Source organism: Sparus aurata, chromosome 10, assembly GCF_900880675.1.
Source record: "Sparus aurata chromosome 10, fSpaAur1.1, whole genome shotgun sequence".
NCBI classification, from domain to species: domain Eukaryota; kingdom Metazoa; phylum Chordata; class Actinopteri; order Spariformes; family Sparidae; genus Sparus; species Sparus aurata.
Genome location: NC_044196.1, coordinates 30,028,785 through 30,056,605, shown reverse-complemented (window position 1 = coordinate 30,056,605; position 27,821 = coordinate 30,028,785). Strand labels below are relative to the sequence as shown.

The 27,821-nt window shown below is 47.3% G+C and overlaps 1 protein-coding gene across 4 annotated transcripts; it reads left to right on the top strand.

Annotated features, from left to right (window-relative positions):
* Positions 1–1,120: 1,120 nt before the first annotated feature.
* zbtb4 (zinc finger and BTB domain containing 4) lies at positions 1,121–27,277 on the top strand. 4 transcript variants are annotated; one of them, XM_030430061.1, is made up of 2 exons: positions 1,121–1,292; positions 18,633–27,277. In XM_030430061.1, exons 1-2 carry the CDS (start codon positions 1,156–1,158, stop codon positions 24,139–24,141), a joined length of 5,646 nt encoding a protein of 1,881 aa, XP_030285921.1. In that variant the 5' UTR covers positions 1,121–1,155; the 3' UTR covers positions 24,142–27,277. The 4 variants fall into 4 exon arrangements, with proteins under 4 accessions (XP_030285921.1, XP_030285922.1, XP_030285923.1 ...); XM_030430062.1 differs by lacking the exon at positions 1,121–1,292 and adding an exon at positions 12,204–12,444; XM_030430063.1 differs by lacking the exon at positions 1,121–1,292 and adding an exon at positions 12,451–12,598.
* Positions 27,278–27,821: the final 544 nt, after the last annotated feature.

Genomic DNA, 27,821 nt, shown 5'->3' with positions numbered 1-27,821 from the left:
TCATCAAAATGTCGAGCTTCGTGTCAAAATAAGGAACAGCTATGTGAATTTTAACCTGAGAGGTTTTTGTGTGTCGAAACTGCCTTGAAGTTCGCTAGCCAGCATTTCTTGACTCTTCGTCAGTGTCGAAGTTGAAGCCATTTTGCTAGCTAACGTTAACTACGTGCATATTAGTCTTCTATTGGAAGGATAAGCTTACTGTTGAACCGGTATGCTGTTTTAAAGCTCATCTTACATTATTGTGACAATGGAGAGATTCCACCCTTAAGTCCTTAGCTTACTTAAAGTAAAGGTGTCAAAAGTGTACGTATCAACCTTGGCTTCAGGGACTAGGAAATGCCTTTAGCTTGTTACACAATAGATTTATCCAGTTAGCTCTCGTTAGTTGTACCCAAGGGAACGGAACACAGTCGCATTTGGCTGTTAATCTAAATGTCCAAATTCAGGATGGCACTCTGTGTTAATGTATGGTCCTTTTGGGAACCTTACGTCTCCATCGCCTCATTCAAGCAGTGTTGTGGTATTTTGTATATTTGCTGAACTATTCGCGTTGACCCTCTGTGGTTGGCTAGACTGTGGTTGAGCTACTTCTCAATATCTGAGTGTGTGTGTGTCATTTTGAAGTAGTGTTTGTTTATTGTAATGACTATGTACCTGTGCCAAAACACCTTGTCATGCTGTGTTGCAACTTGTACTGCCTTTTTGTGTTTTAAATAAAGACACTGAACCAACACGATGGCCTGTGACATTGTTTATTCATCGGCAATCAAGCCAAGTTTATTTCAGCATGTTAAAGTGAAGCGTTCATGTTGAGTGAGAGTGATTGGTGTTAATCTGCTGCTACCTGCATGAACATGCCCCCTTTGCCACCATCTCTATTTGGCAGGTCCAGCAGAGGAAGGCATCATTGAAGCCCAGCAGCAGAGATGTATGCCACATCTGCAGTATCCTTATGTTGTCAAACCATGCTCACCTGAACATGGGCTGTTTTTTATTTTAACGAACTGAAAGAAAAACAATGAGCACGCTAGGTTTAAAATGCATAGAGGAATGTGACAGTAAATCACTTTGTTCACCATGTGCCATGCTATACCATTGACTATACAAAGGATTCATTATTGACCAGCTGGCTCCCTCCTCTGGCTCATATGGAGAATGATCGGCGGCGCAAAGACATTGCACAACCACATTTTTCAATGCGGAAGTGAGTCCCGCGGGCCCGCCGGGAGTGCTCCCTCTACTGCTCCAAGGAGGCCAGTGCACAGAGGCCTGGTGGTGTCAGCTGTAGCTCGGTATGAATTCCTGACATGTTTTGAATATTTGTAAGATGTAATGAGAGCACTGTCAATATCGGAAGCAGTTGGCTCATCTGTTCTGACCATTTGACATAACTTGTGAAATTGATACAACTGGGGAAATCTTTAAAAACCTTGATATTCATTTAGTTCAAAAAGTACATAGTAGTGTAGTCTTGGTACATTTACCCAAGTACTTGAGTAATGCTTCCATTTTATTCTCATATGCATATTTACAACCACTGCATTTCGATATTTCTGCTCTCATTTCTGCATATTATTTATAGTTACTACTTTGCACGTGTTGATCTTGGAATGAAAGCAATTATCAAAATATGATTTTGTTATAGATGACACAAAATGAAATAGCTAAACTTTGCTCAACCTCGTTAGTTAATCAGTTGATCACCCAATAATGTGTAGTAATAAAACACTCAAAGGTCCAATCTGCTATAACGAGCACTTCAATTAACATGAAGAGAAAGACCTTCATTGACTGATTTTTTTTTTCTATGCCTAAACAAACTAAATAAGCTTTTTTGTTTTCATGACTAAATAAACAAACTGATCTTAAAGGACAGCATAATTTCATACCGTTATACTTTGTTTATATGTGGCGGACCCTGCCATCTTTCTAGCGTTTCAAACAGCCTTTTGGGGACCTTATTTTCCTATGAAAACAGCTTGTTTATTCAGTTACGGAAAACATTTCAGAGTTTGTGTTATTACGTCAATAACATTGTAAATATTAAAACCTTGAATTAGAATTTCTTCTCCAAAACTACATGGTACCCATTTTAAGTAGCCCATATTTTGCTGGTAATAATCACGCACATTTAAAATGAGTGAAAATACATCTTTAACACATAGTTTAGCTTGATGTTTATACAAGTTGGAAAAGCCTAAGAATGCATAAAATGTCAAAAAGTCTTCAAAAATGTCTGATGTAGTGATAGGATTGGTCATACTTTCAAGCGCCTGACTAACTGGTCTTTAAAAGTGCTTCATTTAAACCTAGCAGACGGCGTGATAAAACCGGGGCCTGCTGAGAAACAGCTCGTGCCTTTGACGTGTACTGCGTGATCTGCGTCGGATGGATATAGGTCACTCAGAGGGAGCGCAGTTTTAAAGCCGGCAAAACACCGATGTGTTTGTTTAAAAAAAGCAAAAGCACGGGTTATAGGTGCAGTTTCTCTTAACATTTTGTTCCTGCTGAGACCGCTCATATATGCGATGTACAGGATAGGTTACATGTAGCAGCATGCATTTGCCTTCTAGAGGCCTTAATATCCTGGAAGGGGTGATGATTCATGTATCTAGGGGGAGCTCTTGTCTGGCGTTGTCAGAGCCTGATGGTGTGTTTTCAGGGGTTGGTGGGGAGTTAAAGGAGGGAGCTTTGTAGCACAATAATGTAGGCGAACGTGGAGGGAGGGAGGGAGGCAGGGAGAGACAGACGGAGCAGATGCAGAGCAGGGTGGGAGGAGCAGACGATTTATTTATTTATTTATTTATTTATTATCTGATTTACAATCAAGAAGCCTAAACATTAAATGCCCCATAGTCTCTCTGAAAAAAGAAAGAAAACAGCATCCTCATTTAATGTATTTAGCTGGGGAGCCATTACACTCGAAGCTTAATTCACCATAAGAAAACATTTGTTTTCGAAAAAGAATTATTCAGCCGCTGTTGTCGAGCCCGGATACATTTATCAAAAAGCTGAAAATCAGGGCAGCATGTCCTGAAGTTGGGATGCTGTTCTTTGACAAAAAAAAAAAAAAGAAATTGAGGTTTTGTGGGACTCGATAAAGTTTGCGAATCTGACTCCGGGCTCGTGATGCCGTCGTGATCCGCTTAATTCGCACCATCAAGCATTAGACAGAAAAAAAGCTTGTCATGACTGTTCTGTTCGCATTGCCTGTTATTATACAAACAAGAACTAATCAGTTGGAGGCTGTGTTTCCCCTTAAGTTATGCACCAGGATGTTGTTTTGTAATAAAAATGGGTGACGCAGGGTCGGAGGCATGCTCTCACTGAGAGCCCTGTGGAACAGGCCGGCCCATTTCTGTCTGCGAGAGAATGTCCTGTTCTCTGGGTGTTTGTTTTGGCTCATGTCAGCCCCTGCCAAGCGTCTTCATCTTTCTTTTATCCTTCCTTTTATCATCCGCACACCCTTTCAGACCTTCCAAATTCTACTCTCTTTTATACGGGGATCCTTTGTCGCCGGCGCATTTGTAGAGAGCAGACAGGAGTTGGAATGTTAAGTCAGCCTGTGTTTGACACAGAGGATACACCAGAGTTTTGCAGGAGATCTGCGTTTTGTTAAGGTTCATTCAGCGTCTTCCTGGAACTATCTGGGTGCTAAATTAATTGCTCTTGATCCCACCTCGCGTTGCAATCGGCTTAGTGCTAATCTGGGGTTCTCGCAGTGCAGCCAAGTCTCGCCCGGGCGACACTGCCGCACCGAGCTGTCCACTGCTCTCTTCTCCCAAGGTTTTGACCTCTGGCACAGACTCCCAGGCTCCCCTTTGCTTTACGCCCTATTTTTCTCCCCCACTGTTCTCCTCTCGCTCATTGTCCAGTTTGTAGGGAAGCGTGTTTTTGATTTTATTATGAATCATCTCGCTTCCTCATTACTATGTACAGTACCGCCGTTGATTGCTTTTCCTCCCTCAGACTCGAACCTTCTTTACATTTATCAGCCTGTTCTCGTTTTGCTTCCTTCGCTGCATTCGAAGCCTCGGTGATGGCCACACGCTGCTTGCAGTGGCTCTCCCCCGGCCTTACCACTCCCTGCCTCTTTCTCTTACTTTTTTTGTGTTTAGTTTCTCTGCTGCGCTGCTGTTTTGTTTCCCCTGGCCTGATGCCATTGCCCTTGACCATCTGCCTCACTTTCTTTCTCCTCTTTTTTTCCTTTTCGCAGCTCTCCTTTTTCTCGCTCCCTCCTGACGTCGGCGCAACTATTCCCGATGTGTTATTTCACGTTTGATGCGCAGGGATAGGTTTACCTGATGTTGTCACTGCTCGGGAAAAAAAAAAAAAAAAAACCCTTTGTACCTTTCTTTTTCTGTCTCTTCGCGAGATTTTTTTTGAGCTCAGCGTCTTTCCGGGAGGTTGCGATTGAAGTGTCTGCGTGCTATTTAAAGAGGCGTGCAAAAAAAAGCAGGGTTGTTTACAGTGCCCTCAAAATACAGGCTGTCTAGAGACAGGAAGTACCATCGCCCCGAAGCGCAGCAGCACACAGCGTCAGCCAACATGCAGCCACTTCCTCCTCCTCCTCCTCCTCCTCCTCCTCCTCATGGCTGAACAGAGGCTCCAGCAAAACAACCCTCACGCTTATCAGAGAATTATGCACCCCTCCCCTCCGCTGCCCATTCTCCTGAATGGCGCACATACGCAGCAGGCTTTTCACCCCGCCACCATGTCCTATCTCGCTTTCTCCCCGTTCCCTTGTGCCTACAGCCACCCCTCCTTCCCTCTGACTGGCTCCCTTCGCCAGTACAGCATGCCTGAGTAGCTGCCTGGAGATGAAGGAGCTAATTAATTTGATTTAGCCGTCCCCTCGCTCTGGCAGTGGAAAAACCAGCCGTCCGCCCCGCCACCTCCCTCCTCCACACCGTATCAGGCACCCCCTCCCAGATGATTTTCCACCTATCCTTTCCAGTCTCCTTTGGCAACGTCCGCACTCCGAACCCTCTCTTCCTCTTCTCCTTTGCTTTTTTCTCCGCTGTTACACAACCCTATTTCGCCAGCGGTTTATCAGTCTGATTTTGAATTTCATGCCAACTGTAACTCTCTTGTGTGGCCTACACCCATCTAATTTCCATTTTTTTTTTTTTTTTTTTTTAGCTCTTTATCTCTTCGCGCGTGGCCATAGACAGTTCGTGTGACTCAGCAGTGTTTCACTGCTCGCACAAACCTGCTTGTTATAACTCCGTGTGTCTGTTGCACGGATCTAAAGCAGGCCCCGTCAGACTTTGGGTGATGAAACTCCGGTTCTGTCATTTGATACTCGGCCGGATCCGCCCATTGGGTTCTATTAGACAAGTTATAACTATACAACCGTCCGACATCACTTGTCAAGATAACTGTGAGTCCTTCCTGCGCTTTCATCCTCGCATGTAGACGGATTCTGATCTTTGCAGCATGCAGGTTGTGGACATCTGCTCAGGATAGCCTGCATGTGACGTCTGTGTTTCAGTCCTTCGGCGTTGTCTTGCAGGCAAGGGGTGGTGCAGTGTTGAACTCGCTAACCCTTCTACTGAAACTGAAAAAAAAAAAAAAAAAAGTTTCAGGCAGTCTAGGCTTTTTAAGTTTCTGCCTTGCTTGTAACTTAAATAGCTAAGACAATTTGTCAGCTGCGACTCTCGGCTCCCGGGGAGACGTAGTTCTTGTGAAGCCGCAGCGCTTCACATGAAAGGTCATCGGGGACACAGTGAGAGATTCCAGTCTTCCGTTTTTCGGGGGATCACAGGAAAGTTGCGTTTTGATCTCTCGATAATGCGCAGCGTGTAATTTGCGCCGCGCCGGGTCGCTCAGTTAAAACGAAAGTTGCGTGAGACCATGGGAGTTGTTGTCGTCATCAACAACCACCACTGGTTTTCCCCCCCCGCGTTTCATCGGCGGGGTAATGCTTTAATGTTTCATTGGCGGTATGTTTAGTCGCAGTCGCCGACTTCCCTCCTCACTCTGACTCTCTCCCGGAAGCAAGACACCACAAATAACTAAATACACAAAATAATAGAAAGGATGTTTTCAGACATTTTAACAGAGAAATGTTGCGTGTTGTGTCTTGAAATTGAAGCGGTGTATTTGCGACCCCTCGTCCCTGGTTGCATCAGCCTACAGGCCTTGTAGTTCAATCAGAGGGTGAATTTTTACCGTCTTTAATAATTTAGTACTTCAGGCATGGTTATGCAGTAGTACTAATCTAACTGTATTTTGATTTTCACTGCGCTCCTATCTCATTAATCGGATAAAACCACCATATTATGTGGTGGATATGGATATACCAGGCAATATATAGAGAATATATTATTGCAGTCATATGAGGCAATATATCGTCTTAGATTTTAGTTACCATGTTGTCTTTTCCTAGTTTTAAAGGCCACAATATGTCAGATGTAATGTAGGTGCCAACTACAAACTACAGAACTACAAACTAAACCCGTACGTAACACTGTGATCCTGCCGTCTCACTGAAGTTACATAGAGCAGAAACCAGCGATAGGGCGACGAAGTGGCTGAGACAGAGACGCCATTCACCCTGTTACAAGACACTGTACCAGCAAAAACGATTTTAAAGCCGTCATTCTGAGGTTACAACGTTGCATAATGTTGCTTTAACGTCACATTTGAGAGAGAAAAATCCCTCGAGCTGTAAAAACGGAAAAGAAGAATGGCTCTGTGGCCCTGACCTCTGGCTGGAAGGCGCTAACTCCGCTGCAGCTCTGACCTTGTGATTTGCCATGTTTCCACATGAGAGGGGATGTCGAGGCAGATGATATAAATAAGTCATACATCATGAATACAACATAACATTTCATTAGATGTGGTTTCCGCACCCCGTGGAATGTCAGGAATAGATTTTGACACTTTACTGGAAAAGTAAAAGTTTGGGTTTTCTTAGAAAAACACACAAAAATGCACGTTTGACGTGTATCTGGCGCATGACAGTACACAGCGGGATAGCACGGCAGCACAGGGACCCGGGAGGGGAACATAGAAAAGCATGTCGTCCGACCTTCAAGGCTGCATATTCAGACAAGATAGACAAGCGGTTACGTAAGATGAATTTGACATCGCTCAGCGGATATATATCAGGGGATATCGTCTTTTATTTTTGCTGGTCTTGTGAAAACAAAATCTCTGCTCCAACATGCGTGAAAGCAGAAGAACTCTGTGCTCCAAAATGTGAACTCTGAATTGGGGAAATGTGAACTTTAAAGGCGCCAAAGGTTTTCAGTAGAGCTTTGACATTCAGCCGCTTTGGTGAGTGGGCGTACCCTCCTTCTTGTTTTCTACGAATTTGCGCCACCTAATTTTATGTATAATTTGATTTGGTTTCTTAGAATTTAAGGCGGCATTTTGCCCCAGCAGTCAGCAGTGTGAGGAGGAGCGATTTGCTTGAAATGTCACTTGAAGGTTCTTCATATGGGAGCTTTGTGTGGATTTTCTGTTCCGTATTGTTGGATCGCTGCCTTGACATTTGTTTTGGTAAACAGTAGAGAAGTGTTAGCTAAGGACATGCTCCAGCATGCTCATCTTTCCCCCGTGTGAAGGAAGGATTCATCAAGTTACTCGCTGCACTGCCCCTGTGTCTGTAAGACAATGCTCTGGGCTTAATCGCCCTCTCATCTGTGTGCACGTGTGGCAGCAAATGTAAACATTTGACATGCTTATCTCTACATGTACTCGCAGAGGATTTACGTGCTGTGGTTTCGTTCTACCTCTCCGCCCTCACATGTCTGCGAACAGGCCACAGAGGCAGGATTTGCTGCGTCCTCCCCGTAAAGCCGCCGCTTCCTCTTTAAGAAACCACCGACATTTGAACCCCTCGAACGTCGCTCGGCTTCCCACTTTGATCTCAGCCCAAGTCAGCTGGAGAGCAGGTTAGTCATCCCTTCTTTGAGATCACTGAGGATGTTTACTAACCCTTGAGCACGCCTCAGGATGTATTCACACACATGTATCAGGAGGAATTTCAGTCTGAATTTAAGAGGGAGCGAATACAGTTGACTCATGCACGGTTCCTGATCATTTGACTTTTGTCTTCTACTGCGTTTTTACTAAAACAACCATCTGCCAAATGAAGCCGAGCTGAGGATTTGATACTTGTAAACAAAAAAAGCTTGTATTGAATTGACCAAAACGGACTGCAAGACATGACTCTGCATTTTGGGAACTTACAGGGCCCCGAACTTTCCCTTCATTATCGGACACAAGATGAGTGAGTCACTCGGCTTTCTTACAGGAACCACATTTAGTAGGTCGCTGTCGGGAAGATTTGGGGAAGAAATTCAAATGTTAATATTCACAATATCAATGAGGTAATAATACAAACTCGGAAATATTTTTATCTTTTCTGTGACTAAAAAAAAGATACAAGCTGTTCTCAGAGGAAAATAACATCCCAGAACACTGTTTGAAGCTAGGAAAATGGCAGGGTCCGCCAAACATATACAAAGTAAAGCAGTGTGAAATTGCGTTGTTTAGGCATGAAAATCAATCAATGGAGGTCTTTCTCTTCTGATCAAAATGTCTTACCCCAAACTACTACTATAATGCAGCTACTTTAAAGCGGCTACAACCAATATTTGTTTGTTTTAATAAGTCGTTCTCAGCTTGTTTCTGCTGCCCCAGCATGGCCCCAAAAAAATCAATTATAGCTGTTTTTTAGGTCGAACAGACATGTTGAATGAATCTACGACCTCATAAAACATGTGCAAAAGATCGTTGACGTCTGTGCTGTTCACATCGGCTCTTCTCCTCCTCTTTTATTGGGCGCTTCGCTACAGCACATTAACGTCGTCAACCGCCCTTCACAGTCGGCAGAAATGTGTTTTACTTTACCCCCATCGTGTGTGCATGTGTATCCTCGCAGACACTCAATGTAAGGACCCACTTGCGAAAACATCCTACAGCGCCGCCAGCGAGCAAACACTCTGCAGGGTGGAGAGGACGTTTTTCTCGTTTCCTTTTTTAAACAATCGGTAACGCTCTTAAAAAAGGGACCACATCCTATATTTATATAAAAATAAATACACTTCAGTCAGAGAAGACCTCAGACTGGATTCAGCGCTGATCTTGAGACTCACTTTCAGGTTTTTTTTTCTCTCTCTTTTTGGAAAACTCTTTGGTTAAATATTGAAAGTCTTGGTGAGCTAATGGTTTAAATTTTCCACCAAGATGGCTTCCTAAGTTCCTCCATCTTTGTGTATTCAGATGTGTGTGTCGCTTGGCAGCGCAGCATGAAAAGCCATGATCACGTTTGGCCAAACATCCATGAAAAGGGACGGCTGGACGGCGGGGGTGCCTCTGAATACAGAGTTTGTGGCTGGCTGCAGCCACGGGACAATGCCAGCACACATGTGTGTACCGAGCGGCCGCACTCCTGAAATACACACACACACACACACACACACACTATTGTCTTTGTCAACGGGCAGTCTGCTTCACACACAACCCTCTCTTTATTTTGCTCTGTCTTCTCACACAGACACGTTACTTCTAGTTTTAATTGTCCCGTCCTGAAGCCACTCACGACTGCTGTCATGTGTCGCGTTTGCACACACCCCGCATGCTTTGTAAACGTGCATGAGTTGAGAGGACGCGCGGGGAGGAGGAGGAGGGAAAAAAAAAAAAAAAAAAGTTCGTCCAACTTGAAGAGCCGGAGAGGTCACAGGAACAACACCCAATCCCAGAGCGGTTCCCATGGAGACAAGTGTGGCAGCGTACAATGAGGGTGAGAGAGAGTGATGAAAGAGAGGGGAGAGAGGGAAAGGGCAGGGGAAGAGTGGGAGGAGGGCGGGTTGTTGGCGTCAAGGTTCAGTTGGTGGGTACCGGGGGGGGGGGAGTCAGGGGGGTAAGCAGTTCCACTCAAAAGGACAGTGGGAAGTATGATGGTGTCCTGGAACATTCTTCCACCCCTCCTCTCATTTTTCTGCCCTCCTGTTCCAGCTGATAGAATCCTGATCTAAGGCAACCGCGTGGCTCATGACCGGCGGAGGGCGAACAGAGATATGTGGAATTTCCACTGACCATGACGTGCGTGGCTGAGAGCAAGCAGAACGAAGAGAGTCGTTGCTGCGAGGCATTTTTGCATGGATACAGATGAATCACAACTCATTTCCAGCTGCAGGCCTCGACTGCGGCGCGGGGATTTTGAGTTGTTCTGAAGCGCGTCACCAGTAGTTTCAGTTAAGCCACATGTGTCAGTCACAGATATATACACGCTGACCTAAAAGCAGTTAATTGGCATGACTGGCATCGTCGCTGATAGCACTTGAACCCTTTTAGCTGAGGGCGCGGGCAATCGAAGAGCGCCCATGCCCCAGTTTCTGTCGCTGTCTGTCCACCTTTACTCCCCTTTTTCGCTTTTAAAGGGGCACCCCACTGGTATTTCACATGAAGATCAGTTTACCCGTCATGAGGAGTAATACTCAGCCTGTGAAAACATAATGTCTGGAGGGAGCTTTCTGAAGTCAGAGAAAATTAGATCCTACTCTGGCCGGCATTTCAGGGTTTGTGACGTTCGCACTGTGGTAGAAGACGCGGACAAAGAAAACTTGATCCTCATTTGCGCTGTGATTTCCAACAATAGATCATTTCCTCCTTTTTTTTTTTTTTTTTACTTTTGACACACTTGAATTGCCATAAACTGCGTGCATTAGCATGTGAGAACCATGCAGGGCTCAATTTGAAAGCGACACCCATTTGTGTAATCTGATGCCACCACAATTTGCAAGTCGCTTTCGTGAAATAGGCCCCCGGCTTTCCTGCAACCGAAGGGATCATCAACAGCACGGCGCGTTGGGCAATGTGCAAATATGGCAGATAACTGTTTACTTTGCAATTGCAACATTGATAGGCTGTAAAAATCCTTTTCGATACTACCATGTTTTGGCCTTCAAACGCATGGACCTATCACACTCGACGGTAACCCCAGACCCACACCCCCAAACCATGACCTTCCCCCAACCCCAACGAAGTGAAGCCGTACGAATCTCGTCAGACTTTTGTGACTACGGTTAGCATTTAGCAGCGACTACCCGCCATCAGTGGCCATATTTGTTTGTTTCACAAATAGGGTCCGAGAAAATTAGATCCAACGCTACATGCTACATTGATGGCAATGTAGCATGTAGCGTTGTTTGCTACTTTCGATCTGAATTCCCTTCGAGACCAGAAAAACTGAGGACGTGAAGTGAGTCAGACGTGGGCAGAGAGACTCCAACTGAAAGATGCTATCAAGTTGCATCATGGGCAATATCGAATCCAGCGTTTAAGACGCTCTATCCACTCTACGAACTTTAAGTCAGGATATCTCGGCCTCTGCTGCATCGATTTTGGCCATTCTTTTTTTAATCTGCCTCTCATAAGTCCCTGAATTTTGTCAGAGCGTTGCGCTAAATCCCCGGAGTGCCCCTTTAATGCCTCCATTTTTTTTTTTTTCCCCCCTTTCAACTTCACTTGTTTCACAGAGTGCTCCCATCCGCCATTTGACTACCGCCAGTTTGTCCTCTCCCCGTCTCACTCTCTCTCTCGCCATCTCCCTCGCTCGCTCCCCTCTCACTCCCTGTCTGTGTGTCTCTGTCCGTCCGTCCTTGTGCCCAGGTTTTCAGAGTTGGCGTGGTTCCTGTTTGTTTTCAGCCATTTTGGGGACTTGCAGTGCTCGTAACAAACTGCTTAAATGGCGTCCTCTTGCTTGCTTGCTCTCCCACTCTGTCTCCCTCTGCCTCTCCCTCCCTCTCCCTATCGCTGGGCTTTGTGTATATAAAGTAGTGTGTGTGTGTGTGTGTGTGTGCGTGTGCGTGTGTGCGTGCATGCCTGCTTGCGTGTGTGTCTGTGTGTGTGGAGAGAGAGAGAGAGAGGGAGTGAGGGAACAACACTTCCAAATAAAAAGAAGATTGGATTTAGTGGGGGGGGAGGGGGGGGGGGGGGGGGGGGGGGGGGGGGGGGGGGGGTTGATTTGGAGTGGGGGGTACATGCAGAGGGGGGGGATTCACTTGCTGGAAAAAAAGAGCAAAAACACTAAGAATCGTGTGTCAGAAACTGGAGTGAGAGAGGAGAGAGAGCAAGAAAAAAGGGGGAGTGAGTGAGAGAGAGCAAGCAAGTTCGAGTGTGAGAATCGCTCCTGCCCTCTGTCTTCACACACTGCTGCTTGTGTGTGTGTGTGTGTGTGTGTGTGTGTGTGTGTGTGTGTGCGCACCGCCTCTCCCTGCGCTCACCCTCTCTCTTTCCCTCTCTCTCTCTCGCTCTCTCGCTCTCTCTCTCTCTCTCACACACTCAGACGTGCGCATACACAGACCGAGGGGGAGAGAGAGAGAGAGAGAGAGAGAGAGAGAGAGAGAGAGAGAGAGGGAGAGGGAGAGAGGGAGTGTGAGGGGAGAGAACACATCGCAGCAGAGATGCAGCAGGAGGTTTTCCGAGGTACGTTCTCTTGTATGCTTGCCTTCCTGAGAGACAGCCAGAGAGAATAAGAGGAAGAGAGGCTGAATTCTGTTGTTTTCCTGCTTGTTTTTCTGCTTCACTCTGCTGCTGCTGCGGCGGCGGCAGCCGCTCCGCGCGCGAAGAGGAGGAAAAGGTTTTTATTTTACTGTGCGTGTGTTGGGGCGTGAGTGTTGGTGGGTGTGCGCATTTATGCAGTGTGTGTGTGTGCTAGTGGGAGCGTATTTATGTGTGTGTCTGTGCTGGGTCTGCCTGTGTGTGTGTGTGTGTGTGTGTGTGTGTGCCAGTAACAGGCCCTGTCTCCCTCATCCTCCCCTCTGTTGCTGGCGCACCACGCAGTTCTTTTTCAAGAGCGATGACTCGTTTTGAGATTGTGATGAAACTTTTAATTTATCGAAGCCTCTCGCGTCGCTGTGATTCACCGCAGACGGGGTGGGGGGGGGGGGGGGTGGGGAGGGAGGGCGTCCAGCACACGTCAGAGCAGATGTGAGCTTTTGTTGTTTGGGTCCTAACACGGTGGGCCGGTCTGCCAACCCTTGCCCATCAACTTACTACTAAGAAGAAGTGTTTTGAGGGAAAAACTTGTACGCAGGCGACAGTAAACATCTCTCGCTCCGGCGACTGGTTCTGTCTCTTATTTCGGTTTTGGGCCGCCCAGTTTTGTCCTCCATTTTACCAGCCTGTTGTTGTGCTGGAGGTTGTCTCTCGTAGAGCAGCAGAGGGCATATTGATGTCACCAGCCCCGTTGTGGCTGCCTGAAGCCTTACTTTTCTTTTCCAAAACAACAGAGCATCTGCTGCCAACTACTCCACATTCCTGCTTTTCACCGACGCCAAGTCAAGCCTCCCCGCGTTCAATGTATGGAATATATGCTCCACACTGCATCAGGGGTAGGGGTCATAGGTCAGGTAATAGGAAGTGTGGCTTCGCGCTGCTCCGTGGTGTCACATAGATGATGCAGTCACAGTGTCGGCAGCCTTTTTTATGTGGGATATTTATTTCTTTCCGAGATAAAACACGTCTGCTGTATTTGTATTTGGGTCGTTTTTTTTTTCTGCCCGGGCGTAAAGGCGCTACCATGCAAGTTTTGCAGAGTGCAAAACCAAATCTGGTTTGCTCTGTTTTTTTAAAATGCCACAAACATAAAGGATGTGGACATATTCAGGAAACTGGTGCAGCATCTTCTCTAACCCCAACATGCAGCATACAGTGACTCTCATAAAACGTCTCAGCACGCTAATACTAAGATGTTGCCTGGTTGTTTGGGACTGAGAGCTCCGACGGGGGGGCCTTCACGCCCCCCCTTCAACAGGGACTACGTGTGAAATTGAAAATGATTTTGGGGAAATTACCTCAAAAAGGTCACCGGTGTAGTGTTACTGCTCTCCAGGGGTACTTTTTTTTTTTTTTCCGGCCTTGCCGTTTCCTAATGCCTCCCGTGATTCTGTCGCAGGGAGCAGAATTATGGGAATTACGTGCTGGGCTGAGAGCTAACAGAGCATGGAGAGTGTGGCGTTCAGGACATGGGCAGGTTCGCTGGTGCGTGGAGCGGCATGCGAAAACACCACGGTACGACAGTTTACACGTAGGGAGGGGGAGTTGAGGGGGCACGCAGTCAGTCATGCTGAGGGGGATCTGAAAGACAAGGAAACCATCAAATGTGAACATGGGAGAGACATGTTTGAAGTTACCCCCAGCTCCCCCGCTCGCACTACCACAGCCACCTCCACTCAACCACTCCCCGACCCATACCAGCTTCCCTCACCTCCTCCCTCCTTCTCTCCCTCTATCCCATCTGGCTGGCTCCACCACGCTCTCTTGGCCGGGGGGTTGTAGAGAGTTCAGTAGCTGCTTTTGCTAACGATGCCCCCCCCCTCCCACTCACCCACACACACACACACACACACACACCCTCATATTCGCACACATACACCCTTCTCTTTACAGACCAACTGCTGCTCCGATAGCCGGGCCCCTCTGGCTGCCCCTCGCTGGGGAGAAAGCCCAACCGACACCTTCCTCTACCCACATGCTCCTCGCCGCTGGCTCGCCGGCTGGAACACCGAGGCCCCCCACATTCTGCCTCGCAGGCACTCCCCTTAACCCCTCGCACACACACGCACATACATGCACACATGGCCAAAGACGTCAGCACACGACTGCTACAGATGCAAAGGGATGATTCTGGTTTCTTACAACTTGTGCCTAGTTTTTCAGCATTTTCTCTCTCCTTTCCTGTTAGTCATAACAACACTGCCCTCACCAACCCGCTAAAATAGAAGTGAGAAGAAGAAATACGCTAAAGGCAGATCGACTTCCTGGTTCCGCTTTGACCTGCTTTGCTTAAAGGTTAACGCCACCAATTTCACACATTAAAGTGGTCTTGAAGAGTAAAACTGTAAACATGTGAAAAAGCAGTTAAAAATGTTTTGTGGCTCCAGAGGAAGCTGCATGTAATCTGACTAATTGCCTGGTTGGTACGGTGGGCCCCAAGTTTTGGTGGAACGCTGCACTCCCATAACACTGTTGGACTCGTTATGGATAGTTTTTTTTTTTTTTTTAAAGATCAAAATCAATACAGCAGAATTAAAGATATCATCCTTTTTATTTCACGTATTTTTCTTTCTTTAGAACAGCTGACGTTGACATTACCCACAATGCAACTTCGACATTGAGTGACATCACTTGAGGCAATTTATCATATTACATGCAGCTTCGTCTGGAGCCACAAAAGGCTTTATTCTACTTTTATTCACATTTATTGTAGTACTCTCCAAGAAGTGTAAAAACACCTATTTTTAGGTTCATAATTTTATTTTGGGTTACTACTAGAAAGGGTTTAAATAAGGTATTCCCCCCTCTGTCTGAAACATTGTTTAAACTCTTTAACTTAAAGTCTCTAAAATAAATTGTAATCAACCAGAATGATCCTTTAAGTAGACTGTACTGCAAAAGAGATGGCTTTATTTTAGCTGTGCATTTTAATGAGGCTTCCGTACAAATGTTAGCTGTTTACGTCCACATAAAATGTGAGAGTATATTAAGCGGCATTAAAGCAGTATTAAAAATGTAATTTGCCATGATCAGACTTTAAATCCTCAATTATAGCCACAGTTTATCCGACCAAATAGCTTTAAACAGCCATACACGTTTCAGTTCGCATGCACTTTCTCTTTGAAGTGCATAAATATCACAATACTTGTGGTTAGATTCTTGTAGAATTTCCTTTTCAGAGGAAAGATGGCGAAAACGGAAAACAAAACAAACAAGCGTCGAATCCTAATGCTTATTTTTCTGTCAGCACGAGTTTCAGTGTGGAATAAACAGATTGCTCAACGGCTGGTTCAAGGCCTTGAGCTGGCGTACCAGCCAAACTCTTCTGCCGTCCTGCCTTGTGTTATGCAAGTCCACTTTAGCAGTAATGTTCCTAGTTGACTGTTTAAATTCGGTGGATTACTAACGGTTTCCAAGGTCGTAAAGTCATCTGTGATTCTCAGATGCAAAGTGTCTCAGAGTCAAATAGTAAAACTTCTGCTGTTCTGAATTGGTTGCAAACTTCAAGCAGACAGTATGTTAGAATTAATGAGCAAAACAGTTTAAAAACGATTTGTTATAAATTAATCAGTTTTTTAAAGTTAGACAAAAGAGAGGTTTGCAAGTTTGTGCTATTTCTAATTATTTAACATTAGATAACCAGATTCCCAGAATGAAAAACCAACAGTGTTTATTTTTGCCTCACATTGGTCATTTGATACGGAACACAAATTAAATCTGTGTGTGACTACAAGTATGCCTCTGTTCCCTCTGCCTGTCCGTGAAGTGACTATGCCTGTCGCTGTGTGAGGGCCAGTGCGTTTGGTATTAGTCGTTTTGTGTTTTACGTGAGTCTTCTCAGTCATTTGTCCCGCATCCGCTGAGAACCCCGGTTCGTGCTACCCAGTTTTGTAGTTCAACAAGCGTAAATTGAGGAACGCTTCATAGGCTGACGAACAATGTTTGTTTGCTCAGAACATCCTGTTGCGGAGAGGTGTGGGAACACTGTTGCTTTTTGTTTTGATTCTGCTTTAGGGTCCTTTTTCACATCCACGATCACGTTTGTTTGTGTGCCAGTGAGTCGTACAAAAGGATGTCTGTGCGTTGATGATGTGTGCGTCCGCTCATCTCCACAAACAAGAAAGAAAAAAAAAAGTGTTTTTTCTGCATGTCCTGTACAATTTGTGCACGCATCTCAGTGTGTATGAGTAACTCCGGCACATTTAAAGCGCGTTAAAAGCTGCCCGTCACAGTCAGACAGCGCGTCGTGCAGGCTGTGCTTGTGCAGCGGCTGCGTGCGTCACAGGGAGATAAAGAAAAGAGCGAGGGGGCGTCATACGCATTTTCCTGTCCGCCGCGCAGGCATCAGATGAGATGGTGAAATTTTTAGCCTTAGCGCTGTCTCTCAGCGTGTCCGCCCACTTGTAGCAGCTTGCCATAAGGGATTTCCTGCACAACATCTATCGCTCAGCAAATGTGAGTGACAATGACGGCCTGCTTCAATACAGAGCGGCAAAATATGGCAAGCCTGGCGAGACAGTATTGTGCATCGTGTTTTCAGATATCTTGAAAAAAGGCATGAGCCTGTTTGCTGTCCCCTAACAACAGAAAGCATGTGTCACTGCTCGCACCAAGTACGTCATCATTGCACTCTTGTGTTTTCCTTTCGTAGCCTGTACCTCGCTCCACCGGTATCCTCATTCCTCGGCGTTCAGCCGCGCTCACCTTTTGGTTTTGAATGTCATTTACAAGCGGGCCCGTCCGTGTTGGACTACTTTGTTTATGCCCGTCTGGGTGTGAGCGTACGTACAGTGCTGTGTCCACATGCATGTTTGCTTGTGCGAGTGTACATGTGTGATTATATGTTTGTCTGTGTGCTTGTTGGTCTGTGTGTGTGTGTGTGTTAGTGTTTGCCCGGGCTCCTGTCTGTCTGACAGCGCAGCGCGTCTGACTGTTCCTGTTTCAGACCACCCTCCTCCCCCTTTCTCCTTCTCTCTGTCTCCTGCTCTCTCGCTAACCCTCACTCTCTTTCTCTCTCCCTTTTTCTATCACCCTTTCACTCTCCCTCATCCTCACCCTCTCGCTCTCTCTCTCTCTCCCTCTCTCTCTCTCTCTCTCCCTCCTCTTCCCTCTGCAATAACAGTGCTGACCTAGTTTCTGCCTGTTCTGGGCTGCCTGTGGAATTTTACAGCGGCCTGCCTTCCTGGCTGCTTTGCTGCTTGAAAACGCAGGCAGAAAAGCATGACTGAGGATTTTTTTCTTCTCGTCGCATCATTATGGCCTTATACTGTCTCCGTCTTTCTCCCCCCTTCCTGCAGACCTAAACAGATGCACCCATTTTAAATAAGTAATAACGGCAAATTGCCTCTCACGCGGGAACCTGCAGCTATCTTACATATGGAGAAATTGCAGGAGGACTGCATGATCCGCCACCATGGCAGTCGAATTAGAATGGAAATGAGAATAGCCTGTCGCTCATCTCCTACAGCTTAGCCGAGATTGTACCGGATGCAGAGGGCGGAAAAACACCCCTTCTCTGTGCACATGCATACAATCTCCCTCCCTTCTCTTCTTCCCCTCTTTCCTTCCCTCCCGTCTTTGCCTTCACAAATAAATGGTTAGAGTCGTGCCTGGCAAATACTAGCCACTGCCAGGAATGGCTAACAAGGCTCTTGCACAAATGGCTAGAGTGTGGGACTATTTTTATGTGCGTTACGTGCCATGAATCTAAGTCAACACCATTCTGAATCTTGATTAAATCTGAATGCCTTCCAATTAGGCATAGGGAATGTTGTGTCACAGCCGAGAGGGAGATGGATCTCTGGAATGCCTTTCTGAAGGCTCGGTTGTGGCACGCTGAAATCTAAACCAGCACTGCCGCAGATTCATTCCTTCCCCCTGCCCTCTCCCTCCTCGCACTCACCATTCCTGGCTGAGCTGTCGGAGTTCAGCATTGCTGGGGCATTTAGTTTTCTTTTCCGTTTCTCAAAGTGTTCCACAAGCGTCATGACTGCTACTGCAAAATCTTTGGGTGAAATGATAATTCCTCGCTTTGTGCCGACGTTAAAGTACACGCTGTACATTTATCCAAGGATGTTTATAATGCTAACGCGTTATTTCTTTTTTTTCTCTTTCAGATTTCGGGGGCTGGTCATGGTGTCCGGTGAGAAGGTGTGGGACCCCCTCCATGCGGGCCTTATTCAGACGAGTCTGAGTGAGCAACACCTGGATGCTGGGCTAAATCCCCTCTGCAGCTTCACACGTTGTGCACCTAAGGACGCCACGTGCCACCAGAGGCAGCGGTCATCACCTTTGTCTTCCTTGTTAGCGGCCGTAGAGACCCTTCACCCAGTTCGGGCCTCCTCACTTTTACACAGAGATATCGAAGGACTACACAAACCAGTCTGCTGTCTTGGAGTCGCCTCTCAGCCCGAAGAAGAGGAGGAGGAGGAAGGGGAAGCTGAGCAGTTGGAGATGAAGGGTAAAAGGCATGGAGGCCGGGGAGAGGCTATGATGGAGGACAGGCTGGAGGACATGGCTGATGGACCTAAAAATGCAAAGATCACCCTAAGCTTCCCGCTCAGTGCCGCCCCTCTTCCAGCCTCCCTGACATCTCCAAACCATTGTCGCAACTCCTCCTCGTCCTCCCCTTCCCCCCACCGACGGCGGCCATCCTCCAAGAGTTCAGATGAGGCATCGCTGTGGAAACTGGATGCTACCATGGACGTAAAGCACAGACCTTTTAAGCCCCCGAGGCACGACAGCTCTCCGTCCTCTTCACCGTCCTCCTCCTCATCTCCCATGACTGTTCATGCACTTATCAGGAAGGATATAAAATCCCCGCCTCCTCTGAAGTGCTCCAGACTCAATACAGAGACTCAGTTTCACAGGTCGCCCCCGAGATCCTCCAGCGGGTCTTTAGGGGGTGGTTATAGCAGTGATGGATGGGATGAGAGGCACAGGTTGGCCAATGGCACGGCATCGCCCTCTCAAACTGCCCAGATCCTCTTTAGTCTGGGCACATCGGCCTATCAGAGAGGAGGGGACGCAGAGAGGAGAGAGAAAATAACTGGAAGGCCAGCTGGGAAAGTGGGAAGCCCTCATGGACCAAGTCTTCACCCACCCACCCTCCACCTCCCGCCCCCCTTACCACCGCCCCCTCCGCCCCCATCAGAGGGTCTTACCGCACCCCCACACTCGTCCTCCTACTCCCCTACCGACAGCCTGAAGCCCGAGCTGATCTGCGGCGTCTGCCACCGCCTTTTCAGCTCGGCCTCCTCCCTGACGGTCCACATGCGGCTGCATCGTGGCAGCCGCGCCCTCAGTTGTCGTTACTGTGGCAAAGTCTTCATCCACAGCAAGAGGCTGCAATCCCATGAGGCCGCCTGCAGGGTGCCAAGCCTACCCTCCAACAGCCTGGGCCCTCCTCCGCTCACTGTGCAGCCAAAGGAGGAGCCGCTGGAGGACGGCGAGGTGAGAGTGGAGGGGGGAGTGATTGTGGGAGAAACAGACATCAGTAAGGCGCGGCCAGGGAAGAAAGCACGGAGCCTCCTGGCACGTATCCAAGGTGATGATGCAGCAGCCACAGAGATACTCGAGGGTGATGAACACCATTTTGTGAAGGTGGTAGATGGCAATGTCATTTACTTCTGCTCTGTGTGTGAGCGTTCCTACATGACTTTATCCAGCCTGAAGCGTCACTCTAATGTGCACTCATGGCGCCGCAGATATCCCTGCCATTACTGCGACAAGGTCTTTGCCCTGGCTGAGTACCGCACAAAGCATGAGGTGTGGCACACAGGAGAGCGACGCTACCAGTGCATCTTCTGTTGGGATGCCTTCGCCACCTACTACAACCTCAAAACACACCAGAAGGCCATTCATGGGATTAACCCCAGTCTCATCTCCAGTGAAAAGACTGCTAACGGGGGTTACAAGCAGAAAGCGAATGCCCTCAAGCTTTACCGCCTTCTCCCCATGCGTTCCCAGAAGAGACCCTACAAGACCTACAGTGACAGTTTGCATAATGGCCTGCTCCTGCCACCAACTGAAGCACCTTCCCTCTCCCTGCCTGGCCTGGGCTGTGCTCTGGGCCCTGGGGACCTACAAAGCCTCATCAGTGGGGCCCATGCTCAGAGTGTAAAGCCTGACCCAGATGCCTTCCCCGATGGCTTCCCTGTTTCTGTGGCTGAGCACAGGGACCTCTCCACACTAACGCCCCTCCCCCAAACGGACATGCCCCAAGTTAGAAAACATGACAGTGAGGCCCTAGAGTTGGAGCAGGGTAGAGGCAGTGGCAGCTTCAAAATGTCCAGTAGCAGCAAAACCAAAACTCCCAAGAGTGGCAGAGGCGCAGAAACAGGCATGCCTTCTGTGATAACATATGGCCATACAAAACCCTCTGTCATAGTTCATGGAACAGCGGTGTCATCCTCTGTCATTGTGCACAGCAACCAGGTCACCTCTGGAAGTGAAAAAAGCCCGTTGAACAGCCCCTCCCCTGACAACAGCAGCAGTCAGACTTCACACAAGGGCAGTCCCAGGCCGATCAAAACACAAAGAGATAGCTCAGATAGTCATAGAAAGAGGTCAAGAGACAGTTCAGACACCACAGAGGAGCGCTCAGGAGGTAGACAGGATGCAGAGACAGGCAGATTATTTCACAAGTCACGCAAGTCCCACAGCAAAAGTGAGATCTCCAGCTCCAAGCAGCTGTCAGCGTCTGTAGGGTCGCAGGTCAAAGAGGCAGGACCACTGTGCCAGATCACTGTACGTATTGGTGAGGAAGCAATAGTGAAGCGCAGCATCTCCGAAACAGACCTTAGAAGAGACAAGAGCCTTTCTCCCCCGAAAACCAAACGGTGTGAGACATCATCCGTGCGGGAAGCCAAGGAACCACGCCATTCTCACTCCCACCACCATCACCATAAGCACCGCCTCCACCGCCGAGCCAGTTTGGAAGAAGAAGAAGGCGAAAAGGAGGAAGGAGAATGCGAGGAAGAGGAGGAGGAGGAGGTCAGGAAAAAGAGCTCCAAATCCCCTGATGAAGTGAGGGAGTACTACTTCCGACGGGAGGTTCGCGAGCAGGAGAGCGACCATGACACGCAGGATAATTTATGGAGGCCTTACTACTCCTACAAGCCTAAGAGAAAGGCCCAAGCACACCTACAGAGGGTCAAGAGCTGGCAGAGGAAGCTGAAGTTTAAGCGTTCCATTCGGCTGAAGAGGAGAGCAGAGAGGCTCAAGAACCATGCGAATAAAGAAACGGATAAATCACAGGACGAGGAAGAGGAGGATGGGAAGATAGTCGAAGCTAAAAAAGCGTCAAAAGCTAACAGAGACAAGGGAGAGAGGAAAAAGAAAGATTATCTCTCCACCCCTCTAAAGGAGAAAAACAAAGACGCAGAAGAACCGGTTAAGGAGGCCCGTCATGACCTCGCCGCTCCTCCTCTGCCCTCTCCAAAGCCTCCTGTCTCTACCTCAGTGGCTCCTACGGGAATAAAGAGGCGGCCTTGGACTAATGGGAATGCAGCAGAGTGTGGTACATGTGGCCGCTGGTTCTCAAGCCCCAGGAAGCGAGACAAACACGAGCTGAGCCATCTGCTGGAGTTTGTATGCCTCTTCTGCCGAGCCACTTTCCCCTCAAGGGATAAATTGGAAGCCCACCAGAGAGCGCAGCATCCCAAGCCTACTGAGGCACTCTCTGTACCCCCTAAAGTGGCACTTGGCGAACAAGTTGAAGGGGCTGGGGTTAAATCTTTACCGGAGATGGCAAAGTATGATGAAGAAAAAGGAGGGCAAGTAGGCTTAGTAGGGAGTAATTCCAGCCCAAGTCGCCTAAGCAGAAGAGCATTATCACGACACACCTGCCCACAGTGTCATAAGGTGTGCAAGACCTCTTCAGCGCTGACTCGCCATATCCGACGCCACGAGTTAAGCAGTTCCCCAGAGAGAGAAAAGGAAGATAAAGAATCGGAGCCAAAAACAACAGAGACAGTTGTTAACACTGGTAGCAGAGACCTAGAGACTGATAAAGGACAGGTTCCCAGCGCTCTCTCTGTCTCAGTTATCAGTTATTCAACACCAGACCCACCCAGCAGTGGTGACTGTTTGGCATCACAGCAGCATAAAGACCATCTCAGTGAACTGACAGATGAGCATCACATGTCAGAATTCAGCGACAAACCTGAATTGACAGAGCTCACACATCCAGCTCTGGAGAGAGAGCCCAGCCCTCAAATTGCAGAACCCCTAATAGAAAGCCCCGCAAACTTTACGCCAACTAAACATGATTTCACACCTGCCACACCCTCAACTCTCCAAAGTGTGCTCGTCATGAACGGACCTGAATGTCTGGACTACCGCACCCCCAGCAAAAAGAACCTCGACAGCCAGATCCACAGAATACCCAGCCCTGTGCACATCGTGGCATCCACCAACACCTCTCCAAATGTGCCCATGACATCACAGACCAGAATAACCACTGCTGCTCCTCCTGTTTCCATGACAACAGCGCTCATCTCTGAGGGGGGATTCATGAAACGGGATGGGGTCATTATGGACAGAGAGAGGCAGGGTGGGAACAGTGTGTTTTTACACGGAACTTACGAGGAACCACCTCTGGTCCAAGATCTCAGAGTTCAGTCCCTGTCCAGGTGTCCCTCTCCCGATGAAGCACAAGACCTGACCATGTCCTCCATTCTAGCTAGAGAGAGGGAGATAGAGAGGCAGAGAGAGAAAGAGAGGGAGCTCGAGAGACAGAGAGAAAGGGAGAGGGACAAAGAAATGGTGACAGAGAGAGAAACAGAGATAGATAGGGGCCCGCAATTGAGTAGAGTTGCACATGCCCCAGAGGACCAGATTTCTCTGCTGGTGCCTAAAGAGGAGCCCTTGAGCCCTGTGCCGTCCCCCCAGCATATCCCCACTCAAACCACTATGAATGGACCCTCCTCACACAGGCACACTCCCAAGTCCCCCTGTCGATCCCCCTCAACTATCGGACTGTTAGCTCACGCCAACCGACAGGTTCACTCCACTTCACAAGGACTTGACAGGCTCACACTGCCCACAGGAGCAGCTGGTGCCGGTGACCGCCCCTCTGCCCACGCTCTGCTTCTCCCCCGAGCCCCCCAACCACCTGAGCCTGAGCACCAGGACACTGTTTCTTCCAGAGATTCCCAGCAGGGGGACACCACCCCTGTGGGCTACCCTTCCCAGAATTATCCCCTACCCCTCATTGTGCCGGACAGCTACCGCTCTGGTAAGAAGCAGGAGGACAATCTGCTCATGTCCTCCTACCCCGCTGGAGCGCTTCCCTTTGGCCCATTGGGGAAAATGATGGTCCCTAATGGCGGGGACCTGGCTAAGCTGCCATTTTATCCGGACCCTTACCAGCTGCTCTATGGGCCCCAGCTGCTGGCCTACCCATATAACCTAGCAGCTCTTCCTGTGGCTCTGAATATGATGGCACCTGGAGGGGACAAGGTGGAGCCTCTGCCTTTCCTCCCTGCCATCTTCAACTACGCAGCCGCTGCTGGACCCTACATGGGCGCAGCCCCTCACCCGCTTGTGGCCAATCCCAGCCTCTACAGCAGCGGCAGCGGCAGCAGCAAGAAGCAACGAGACAGCAGCGGCAGCAAACCGTAGGACACAGAAGCACTCTAAGGAATATAATTCAATGGGGACTGCCTGGCCTTTTGAGGATGGGAGCGGGAGGGGTGCGTGCTCACTGGGTCACTGAGTACACTCGCACAGCACCCCTGCCTCTTTTTTATTCAGTAGAGATCAGAGCTAGGCATTGAAACAGGAGTAGGATGAAGGGAGAAGGAGCAAAGAAACGGGGAGAGGGGCTGATATTATAGTGACGTATCATCACTCCCCTATCTTTACTCTTGCTCACCTTTCTCTGTGTCTCTCCTGTCTTGCTGTAGTGTGTCGTAGTTCTAGAGCTTGATTAATCTTCCTCCCTGACTCATTATATTATCTATAAGAATAAGAACTGCTAACAGGGTGTATGTTATGTGAAAAATTAGTTCAGTCTGCTTCCCTTTATAGTCACCGCATAACCAGGATAAATGCTCTTCAGGGAAGGCTTGTGTGGGAAAGGATAAGGGATGAGACAGAGGGGTCCTTACTCAACACAGTTGGAGGTGGCGCATCAAGCAACTCAAACCTTGCGTGTATTTGTATGAGCAAATGCAGGTGTATTCTGTTGTTAAAACTGTCCATGAACGTTATATATGAGCATGTACATGCACATGTATGGAAGGATTTGTGCATGCAGAGGTTGGCTGAAGCAGGTAATATCATTTATGTGGGAGAGTGTGTGTGTGTGTGTATGTGCGTATGTGTGCGTGTATGTGTGTGTGTGCGCGTGCATTGGTGAGTGATGAGATGTGTGTGTGAATGGCTAGATCATTCCGTGTGAGACGCACACAGCATTCCTACTCTAGTTGGAATAGCTACTGTAGGTGTAGAAGTGCATTTAGAAGTGATTCCTCATATCCAAATCATTAAGAAGTCACTGCTATGGCTGGACGTAAGTCTACGACAATGACAGATCATCTGAGCTTCTAATGTCTCAACTACCCTGGCGACTTTGTGGCCAGATGACACTGTAGGATCTGTATAGCATTCACCATAGTTTATACCTTACGTGCACAAAATAGAGAAGTAGTGGTCACTTAAAGGGGACACTTGTAGCTGCTTTGGGTATGTAGCTGGCCACTGGGTGAGAATAAAAGGTTGGTAGACCATTGCACTTCCGTTTTTCATCTCATTTCCTTCACATAGAAAAGGAAAAGAATAAAAACCAGTCAGCCTTCATCTTGCGTAGCCTTTTCCTCTTTCATTGAAAGGGGAAAAGGCTCCATTTCCGACGCCAGGAAGAAGAAAGCGATAGCAAGGAAGGAAAAATAAAAAGTGGATTCAGGGTATTGAGTTATTTCTGGATAGGAAAATAAATATATGGGCACAAAACTGTTGGACTCTTGAGTCAGAAAGCCCCACAGAAATGACTTTGGGGACAAAAACATTGTCCAGCTCCCCTCCCCAGCTGAGGGGAGATTGGAAATAGCCTGAACTATTTCCCCTCCGGCCCCATGTGTCATATACTAAGAGGTAGGAAAAGGCTGAGCTTAGCAGCCAAAGCGGTGGCCGAAACTCCCCAGGTGCCCTCCTGGGGGCCTTTTTGTTATGTGTAATGTTATCTCTATATGTTTGTTTTGTTAAACTATGTTGTTGTTTATGTTGTTTAGCCCTCTTACCAGATGAAAATGGCTTCAGTGAAAAGGGGGAGTAAACTTAAAAATATGAATGTAAATTTAGTCACGAGGTTAATGAAGTACAGCTGCATTAATGGTAGAGTTGGTTTCAGTTCCTTTTTTGTTTCTGTTTTGACACAAATAACTTGTTAAAAGAAACCGTATAACGTCTGGTATGCATATATACAGTAGTCCTAGGAACATGTCAGTAAACTTGGGTTCTGTATCCACAAAGCATGAGCAACACTTGCTTCCTAACCGTTTATATCTTCAGCAAATCTGGCATTGTGCGCACAGCTTTTGTTCCCTCTTATATTTTCTGCCCTCTCCATCTTCCATATCTCCGTTGATATTTTTTTCTTTTTTCTTTTTTTTTTTTTTTTGATTTCATTTTATTCATTATAGACCGCAGATTGGAAGTATTCCACAGGACTGTCTGCCACGTCTCAGTCACTATATCGGAGCTGTTGAATTATTCCTCTGCCCTCAAGCAAACACTCGTGCACTGCACCTCCTCTGAATGAAGTTCATATGTTTCGGTGTGCGTGCGCATGTGTGTGATGGTACTGGGGCGCCTTTAGGTTCAGGCGGGAGTGTTAAAACACAGCGTGACCGACTGCAGGGGCGCACAAGCATCCCCTTGGGTGTGGTTACAAGCCTTTTGCGCGTGGGCGTACGTGTTTCGTGTACGAGAAGTGAGTGACTGCGTGATATGAAAACCAAAATACTGTAAATCTGCCTAAACAGCATACCCCTTGGCAGTGTATGGGCCACCTGTTATTTTTTTTTTTTTTTCGTTCTTTTCTGTGGGTTAGTTTCAGTGTAAAAAAGCCTTGCTGTCTCCAATAATCTCAAGCCATTCCTGTAGATGGACATGTTTGTGTTTTTTGGACCATTTCTTATGCCATAGTTTGCCATCACGGTTATCATACAGACCAAAAGCATGCAAAATCGACGTATTGTAGTGACTGGACTGGAATCTGGTGGTAATATACAACTATTTACTGTATGTTTTAGTTTAAATGAATGTGCCTCTGCTTTGATATTTCAATAATTATCTATAGTAAGATGTGATCTGCCAGATTTCAACTGTTAAGGTGCCTTGTTATGGCATAAGAAATTTGAATAGTAAACGAGCATTTTCTTGAGAAACGACAGTATAATTTGGAGATAGAGTTCATGGCTTTGTTTGCTATGAAGCTGTTCATAGATGTAGGGGTGTGGCTAAACTGTTTTGGTATCGTGTACATGTCTAGGGTAATACTGTGCCATATAGAGCCCACAGAATATGTTAATGTTATTTTTAAAAGATGTTTTAATGTTGCCTGATGACTTTGTCTTTAGATTTGATACGAAGGCTTGTAGCCACAGCTCTCCCAAAGTCTGTAGTCTCCTTCCTCCCCCCCCCCCCGACCTCCCTCTTGTTCTCTCTCTCTCCCCTCGTTTCCGTCTCCCTTTTCTCTTTCTCTTTGCTGCAATCAAACAAAATAAAGTATTAACCTGATGACCCAATGAAATCAGCTCTAGTCTGGACTCATGTTTTGTTTTTTTTTTGTTGTTTTTTTTTTTAAAAGATGTCTTTTTTAGACTTTACAAGTTGATTTGGAGTTCTTAATGTGAACCATGTGCTTGGAGTTGGCAGATGCCTGGTTTCACATTGTTCGGCTCTCTCGGCGAAGTCTCTTGTGAGCATGAAAATTTAGCGACCTCTTCAGAGCAGATCATTTTGGACATCCTTTGCACTTCTTTTAAGCACGTGGTCCACTGTTGTTTACCCCTGTCACCTATTGTTGATTTACTATTGATTTAACTGGCAAATTCTGTTCAGCAGCTCTGGTTATTTTATATATTATTTGATATCAACCTCACAGAGCACACTACACGTTTCTCTGTACCTGATTACAGCTTGCTCTTGGCAGTCGGGAGCTGATCCCTTGAATGACAACTTTCCCACTAGTGACACTCAGTGGTTTAAAACAGAAATGGTCTGCTCCATTGTACTCCCAAAATATTTCAGAAACTCAACAAACATTCATCGTTAAAAGGCCAAGAGTGACAAACTGC